This window comes from Chanos chanos, chromosome 12 (assembly GCF_902362185.1).
Source record: "Chanos chanos chromosome 12, fChaCha1.1, whole genome shotgun sequence".
NCBI lineage: Eukaryota > Metazoa > Chordata > Actinopteri > Gonorynchiformes > Chanidae > Chanos > Chanos chanos.
This window is the reverse complement of record NC_044506.1, coordinates 21,700,958-21,709,263: the sequence shown is the minus strand read 5'-3', so window position 1 is coordinate 21,709,263 and position 8,306 is coordinate 21,700,958. Positions and strand designations below refer to the sequence as shown.

Below are 8,306 nucleotides of genomic sequence, written 5' to 3'. Positions count from 1 at the left end.
TATTTCTGTCGAAAGGGAGAAGCTCCAGGTTGAAGGAGACAGAAGAAGAGGGCAGCTGAGGAAAGAATAGCTTCAGCTCAATGGAGAGTGCAAGGAGCAAGAGGATGTATGCCTACAGTGTACAAGCAAGGTCCATGTCTGACATGCCACGAACATTAGCCATTGTCTGAACCTGAACACAGAGCCAACAAGACTTAAAAAACACAAGGCTTGAACATTAATGAATGATATTTAGATGTAGTTTTTGATGACCTTAGCTCTACAATGCTTTAAGAAAGCTCACCCACTGAGCAGTCATTTGTAAATGCCAAACTGTGACATAGTGAATGGCATCCAATCTTGGAATCCAGCAAGAACAGAAAAAATTGCAAAAATGTTACCCTTTTTGTCCACTTTCATAGATGAAGAGGGAAAAATGTAAAACAGAGGTTCCGGAACATACCAGAGCCTTCTAAAGCCCACTGAACCACACACAGAAGTATTTTGCATTTGTGTTACGTGGAAATTTGTGTTATGCATTACAAGTGTGCACTGCTCGTCTGAGCCTGTTGTAGATCAGCCATGGATGATTCAAGATTTTGTAATGTGGGGTTTAGACCATCGAAACCACACGTAAAAAATCCCTAATTTTTAGAAAAATCCGTTAATGTGTTTACCAATAAATAAACAGATAAATGAAACTGCGCATTGCATCCGAGATGGAAAGAAACGGCAAACGGTAGTGAGTGTTCTCACTCTGTTTTTCAGCAGTCGTCTCTAGGTTTTGTTGATGGGGGACAATTTCATGGACTCTTACTGAAACACACTATGATAAGGGAACTCCCAGGTGCTGGCTTCCGATTCCTCTTCTCCAGTTCTCCTCCCTGGTCCTTTCATTGTTTCTGATGAACCCTTTTTTTGTCATGGCATTAGTGCCGTGTATTTGAAAGCTCCAACTTGTACAAAAGTTCCTCTCTTAACAAACTCTTTTCTCACAGCCCAAACAGATCTAAACGAGTATTCTGAATACAACTACCACGCCACTCTATGGTTTCCCAAACACAGATTAGGGTTACAAAAATGTCACCCTCAAATTTAAAATTTATTTGAGTTCCAAGCGCAGCCCCCATTAATGCATGCCATAGTTTCTCTCTCCTCTTTACATCAAAACCAAGATCAGTTAAAATAAAACCACCTGGGAATCTTTTTTTTAGATTACCCAGCCATAGACAGAGCATACTGACGCCACACACTTACGTAAAAACAGAACTCACTAACTCATACGTTAGCATCCTCCATCTCTAACCGGATAATCCTCCAAAGGCCTGCATTTACTCATATATAATCTGCCCCTCCCAGTTCTTCCAGTCATCAGCATATCAGAAGTGTAGAGCTTCACATCACGGAAAACCAGTGTCAGCTTGTCTAAAATTCTCAATAATCCCAAAAGCAAGTCAACAAGTGCCTATCTGTCCGCTCCTCAGTGTACAATCTCTCTTATACTGACAGACTAGTTTAACAAACGTCGTTAAACGCCTCTGTTATTTCTTAGATCCAAACAGTACGATTCATATCATAAACGCCACTGCGCTAAAAGGTTCATCATCTCATTACTGAGAGGAGTGTGTCAGTAGGTCAACACGAACATACCAGGGACATGATCAGTTTTCTTCATTTAGTGAATGATTGGACGTGTGGAAATGAGATTTGCCTCTGAAAACAGGTGCATAACACACCAGTTTTCCTGTTTTGAATCATATCAGTTCAGTTGCATTGTGTGGTTCCGCTCTAGATCACTGAGCGTAATCTGATCTTCATGTTTTTCTCTGTTTTAGTGAGTGGGCGGTGTCAGCCAGCAATTTTTTTTTCTTTTTGTTTTTTTATATCTGGATACTATTTTTTCAGAGTTGTGCGCTTTTACACTCGTATTTTTTCTAGCCCTCCGGTGATTTCCCAAATTCTGAGAAACATTTTCTTCGCAGCCTGAATCCTCTTTTTCGGTCAGCTTGAGGAAAAGCGGACATCATTTTTGTATATTAATTTTTTTTTTCTGTCTCATCCAGAATGAAGTGTCTTCTCTTTGTCTGCCTGCTCCTCTGTGGGAACGTCTGCTTCACTCACTGCTGTAAGTCTGCCTTAAATATCGCTTAACGAAGAATGTTGACATGTAAAGGTCAAAAAAAACATCCTGACCAAATTCATCTGCATTAATGTTTTATTATTGTTTATTAAAATCATCATCCAGCTTTCACTCCATTCGTCTCCATGTGACTACATAGCGCCGTACTGGCAGATGGCTGAGGAAGGCTCCCGGGCCAGGCTTGGTATTGGCACTGACCGGGTCACCTGGAGCAGGGACATGGGAGGTAGAAGAGTAGACATCGCCACCCTTTACGGTGACGGAAGGCCTCCACTGAAGCACATCGTGGATTTTGACAGATATTATGAAGCAAAGGGCACAGATCTCATTATTAAGCGGGTTTCTCCCTCAGACTATGGGAGATATTACTGTGACGGGCGCGACGAGCTGACTCTGGCACCACCGTATAGGCGTGCGCTCCAGGGCACAGGAGAGGGCAATGCCTCTAGATGAGGGCGAACTTGTACCAGCCCTAAATCTGACAAATCTAACGGTCAAGAACCTCACCTGATACCCTTAACCACCTGAATCAGGTGTTTGTGAATGTTTGGGGAGGGAGTTGATTTTGTCATAACATCCATGTGTCTCATTGTTTAAACCAAAAGTCATGTTGTTATAAGTAATACATGCAACATCCTCATAAGCACATATACTTAGCATCATTTATGTGGATGTATTCAAAATAAATACAACTTGGCTGATTTCTTTGGTAGACTTCATTATACTCTTAAATGATTTCAAACCTTCTTAAAATTTCAATTCATTTAATAGTACTCTTATTTTACACAACGGTATAAACCTATATATTGCAGCCAGTTCAGGTTAGATGTACTTAAATATTCAATGTACTAAATAACATTAAAAAATGTAAATAAACAAAAATATGGCATCTGTTAACAGAGCTGACTCTTTTTAATTTGTTTCACCACATCGTAAAACCGGCAAACCTCCAAAAAACAAAACAAAACAAAACAAAAAATTCTTACTCAGTGTGTTTTGCTTTCTCAAAAAAAGACACATCAAAAAATTCTTTCTTTGGATTTTTGTCTTTGTGTTTATTGTTTTCGACATGAGCGCTGATTCGTCCCGTCAAAGGAGAGTTAGTATGAAGAAGGCTTAAACATAAAGCGCTGGATACACACAAGTCTTAGAGTAGCATTTTTCCATTTGAAAGGTGCCCAGTTCTATTTCTTCCATTCAAGATTTTTGTTGTACAATACACTGCATTAAATATCCAGTAAACTCCTAGATTCCCTCACCTATGTACAATCGTAACAGTAATTACTGTGTGTGTACGATATACATATATAGACACACACACAAGCTTTTTTCCCTCTCTGATACCAACACTGTGGAAAATACACACACTCAAACATTCAGTAGTATCAAATTACAGTAGTTACTTCACATTTACCCCAAAAGCCTGTGGACCAATGGGACCACTGCACTTTAACATTTTGTCCACTAGAGGTCAGCTTTTCCTCAGTAATCAGATTATTTTAGGCCATGTCTGAGAAGCATACTCTTTATAGAGGTTTGTGCTAATTAACAGCGCTAATCTCATAACATATTGGAGACTGATCTTAAATTCTTGCATATTTTTTACCTTCATGTTCCTAAAACAATCATTAGGATCATTTTAAGGAGTTTTTTTTGTTAATCAGTTTCTGAAATACACCTGTTTCTTAATTTGCTGTTTAAAAAAAGAAAAAAAATCAGCGAGCTGGGGGGGGGGGTTTATGAGTTAAATTCCGCCGCAGTGTCAGTTAAACGGGGTGTGATGGAGGAACAATGCGAGGGAGAGATGGAGAGTGAGATCACCTCAGAACTGCACCCAGTTTGTGGAGGATGATTCCTGTCGCCCTGCTGGAGGAAGTGAACTGCACAAAGAGTGTGTGTGTGTGTGTGTTTGTGTGAGAGAGAGAGAGAGAAAGGAAGTAAGTATGAGGTTAGTCCACTGCTGAGAGAACCTTTTATGAAATTATACAGTAAATATTCAACACTCCCCCGGCACTATGTGAAAACCCATAAGAAAGCCGTAGTGCTAAAGAGAACGCATGTGAACGTGGGATTACCTGGCAGGGGAGGAGAATTCACCCCACAGGTCAGAGCTGGCGTTAGACTGCATCACCGTGTTAGAGTTACTACTGTCCAGCTCCAATAAGCATCCTAAGGCCAAGACAGAGCATTTAACATACATCTCATATCCTTCATACACTGGCGCTTAATTAAGTGATCATAAGCTTCTCACGTTTATTACATTTAACTTTGTTTAACTCAGGGTTTTAGATTAGTGCAGTGAGACCAAACACTGAAACTGTTTTTTTCATAAAGTTTTCTTTCACACAGCAAAATTACAATCAGGATTTTTTCCCCCAAGAAAAAAAAAAAATCATTATAAAAAAAAATAAAAGGTTTTGGGTTTTTCGTTTTCGTTGTCACACAGCACAGTTCTACAGTCCATTGAAATCCCCTCTTCATCACGCAGTCACTACACATTTAAAAGACTTCTGTATTTTTATGAGGGTTTTTTTTTTTTAAGCAGCCTGCATATACAGTGGCCCCAGTTACTGAGACTGCATCTTACCCTCTCACTGCTCCACTGCAGCCCTCCACTCAGGTCACTGCACTCGCTTAATTACCCACCAGTAATACTGTAGTGTGACTACCATAATAGATGTATGTTTTACACATGATGCACAGTATCATCACACACGCTCACAGCCCAAACGAACCCTTTCAGGAACCAGGAACCCAGACCGAACCCACTAAGGTACCGATCCAGTTGTTTTGATCTGCACCAACGTGCTACTGGTGTGTTCACAACTACCAAGACAGACTGAACTGAGGAGGAAATGGTTGCAGGATTTGGACTGACTGCTCTTCACTAAAACTAGGTGTGAAACCATCCTGAATCTCACCGGTTTGAGCCCCTCCTGTGGGCGGGACTGTGTTGTGATTTGATGAGGGGGGAGGGGCTATCTTTCCCCCTGGGGGTGGAGGGAGGAGCCCCAAGCCTCCGGAACTCTGAGGGCGGGGTTTATCTCTTTTTTTACCTTGCTGAAAAACAAACAACAACAACAACAAAAATGATGATGTGTTATTTGTTAACACTACAGCTCGTTCTTTTAATTGCATGCATTTCACACATGGCTCTGCAATACTGGAAAGAAAAGAAAAAAACAAGACTGTGGGAAGGTTGTGAGTGTTTTTTACCCCGATGTTGAGTGTGATGGTCTGTCCCTCTTTAAAGCCCAGGTCCAGTTTGGGCCCAGTGTCTGCGGCCTGAGAATTTTTACTGATTTCATTCTCCTGTTTCACCCATCTTTGAGCAAATGAAGAGAAAACACACACACACACACAGACACACACACACACACACAGCTAAATCACTGTGTACCACAGCATGTCAGTGGTTGTGAAACCAGATCTTACAGGAATGGTTTTCATTCGGTCTCTCTCTGCGTCAGGGCTTTTTCTTACTTGAAGTGATCCTGCAGAGCGACGTTGAAGTCAAAGGCATCTCCTCGGTCGCCAAATCCCACGCCAATGAACGCACTGCGACCTTGGACAGGACCACAAACAGTTTGTGTGTCATGAGACTGTGAGGAGACCCTGGAGAGAGGGTCACGGGTCTCATGCTATGAGCAGGATGACACAGCCATCATAGGCGATTCTGTGTATATCTATAACCTATTAGCTGTTAGCTGCCCAAGCCTACTGGAGACATCATGTTACAGACAGAGTTCAGGGAACTTCCCGTATGATCTCAGTAGCACAATCTAAATGATTCAGTGTAAAGATAAAGATATATATATATATATATAATCGTATAGTATGATATACAGTAATAGTATGATATATATAATCCAGCCTTATACAGTGTCACATCGGTCAACCTCTAATAGCAGGTCAGGGCAGAATCAAAGATACACACCACTGTCGTCCTGTATTCGCAACACAAAGTATCGACTGGAGTCGCTGACGGCTTCCACGGCGATGCCAGGGTACTCATTGACTGGAGCCTGGGCGAACAGTTCACCTGATGGACAGAAGCAGCGAGAGCTTGCCGTAAATGTTCGATGTTCGTTCACAACGGGGCCCATTTCGCGACAGTACAGATTAGCTGATGAGGGAGGAGGCGCTAACTCTGGGTCAGTTTTAAGGATGATGAAGTCATCTAGGCCTTTACATCACGGGTAGTTTAACGTTCAAGAAAAAAAAAAGTGGGCCACTTGTTCATCATCCTGTGGTTCAGGAGTCTTTAAAATGCTGAGAACACTGTGAAAGGTTTTATTGATTCTCATAGTTTAGCATACCTCAGAGTTTAGCCTCGTGAATAACACAGGGAAAGAGAGACCTCATTAGAGTAGAGGTGCGTGTGAGGAACAAGTCACCATCACCGCTGTCAGCCCTCACCTGAAACTTTGTCCTCCAGTTTAATGTAAGCTACTTTCCCCTTCGCAGTGATTCGCAAACGGCCCGTCCAATCAGGGGCGTCCAGCTTCCAGTCTGCCGCCCTATCAGAACCATGACACGGAACTTAGAAGAGAACCCAGAACTCTGGAGTTCCACACCACAGGGAGTGTTTTCACTTCATCCTACAGCAGTCTCCAACATACTACAGAGCTCCCACAGACAGACTGGTACCAAGGGGTCTTATTCCCAATGAGGGACAAAAGCCTTTAAGGGGAACCAGATCCCAAACACAAATTAGCCTACTTGGTGAACGCATCACACCTGAAAAAAGAAACGGCTAAATCAGGTCATGCACACACACACACACATTCACACATACACACGCTCCTTGTATTCCAGGTTCTGGAGACCGAATAAGAATAACATCCTAACCCTAAGCAAAAATCACATTAGTGTTTTCAGTGTTACCAATAACAACAACATTGCTTATTTTTTTTTAAAAAAGTAACTTCAATTACAATGGTTTTCACTGGTGGGGACTATGAGTTTAATTCCAATTTATCAGTGTATCCCCAATACAGAAGTGCCCTTTCAGTCAGATGTCTTCCTTGGTAAGCAAAAATAAGTAGCTACACAAACACATTCACACACAAGCGCGTACTCACAAACACACACACACACAAACACACACAAGTGGGGACTTCCTATTTTATTTCCAACTCAGAGCCTAACAATTTCAACTGTATATTTTATTACTTTTTGTCTTAAACGTAAAAGTAATGCCTGATTTGAACGGTTTTTCTGAATAGTAACCAGCAAACGGTAGCGCTGGTCAGATATTTATATACCCGTGGGAACATTTGGTCCACATGATGCCACTGGGATCTAAATCACACACACACACACACACACGCACACGCACACACACACACAGATTAAATTAAATTGGCATCGGTGGGAATACTGCAGAAGTAAGATCCATCTGACCTTGGAAATACCGTTCCTGAAAAAGGGAAGGTTTTAAACATCGGCTATTAGGTTACAGACCATAACCTAATTTCAGAAGTAAAAATCTATTTTTCAACATAGGGCAACGACACATGAAGCCATATTTTCGCAAATGTGTATTATCGACTTCATCGATATAACCTGACATGCTTGTCTGTCCCCAACAACACTCGGCAGATGTATGGTAAAGATGCTTATTATGTGCCGGTTAATTCACAGCCTCCCTGGTTAATCCACTAATAGAATTCGCTTCCATATCATAAGAAATATTCTAGCGAACCACGAAAAAGAAACAATATGGTTTTGGGCTGCGACCGTTGTGTCGTCGTCTATGGGCCGTAGACAAATCATAGTTTACCTGTAACCACGATTCGTCGCTCGTGGTGGGATGCGGTAAACATTGACATCTGGTTTCACGCATAGAATTGACTCGTACTCGCCCTCAGTCGCCATCTTGAACGAAATTTCAATCGACGTGGGTCATTCATCAGCAGTATTACTCCAGTTTGGTTTTAGCTTGTCCGCCGCTTTTACCGAGTGTGCATCTGACGTCAGTGACGTGACCAGTTAAGCCCACTCTAGAACAGTGCCGTGACAGATCAGTTCGCATACCCGGTGATCGAAAAATGCATTGGATGGGCATTAAAAGGATCAGGCCCATGCCACAACATAGTTAAATATAATATACGGCTCAGTGATTCTGGATTTGCAGGGCAGCCTTTATTATGATAATACAATTTTAACAATATTCTCTGGAATC

The 8,306-nt window shown here is 41.7% G+C and overlaps 1 protein-coding gene across 1 annotated transcript; it reads right to left on the bottom strand.

Annotated features, from left to right (window-relative positions):
- Nucleotides 1-4,190: 4,190 nt before the first annotated feature.
- Nucleotides 4,191-7,999, bottom strand: necap1 (NECAP endocytosis associated 1). The gene is made up of 7 exons (XM_030789422.1): nt 7,905-7,999; nt 6,539-6,639; nt 6,057-6,161; nt 5,603-5,684; nt 5,336-5,444; nt 5,041-5,179; nt 4,191-4,288 (listed from the first exon to the last, which is right to left on the bottom strand). The coding sequence occupies exons 1-7, from the start codon at nt 7,997-7,999 to the stop codon at nt 4,191-4,193; spliced, it is 729 nt and encodes a 242-aa protein (XP_030645282.1).
- Between the last annotated feature and the right edge of the window lie 307 nt (nt 8,000-8,306).

What these genes read in the sequence shown, in the direction of transcription:
- necap1 (XM_030789422.1), bottom strand. Translation starts at nt 7,999, where the DNA reads ATGGCGACTGAGGGCGAGTACGAGTCAATTCTATGCGTGAAACCAGAT. An exon ending in GCTCTGCAGGATCACTTCAA is followed by an intron (nt 5,445 to 5,602) that starts GTAAGAAAAAGC and finishes ATTTGCTCAAAG; the next exon opens with ATGGGTGAAACAGGAGAATG. An exon ending in CCATCACACTCAACATCGGG is followed by an intron (nt 5,180 to 5,335) that starts GTAAAAAACACT and finishes TTTGTTTTTCAG; the next exon opens with CAAGGTAAAAAAAGAGATAA.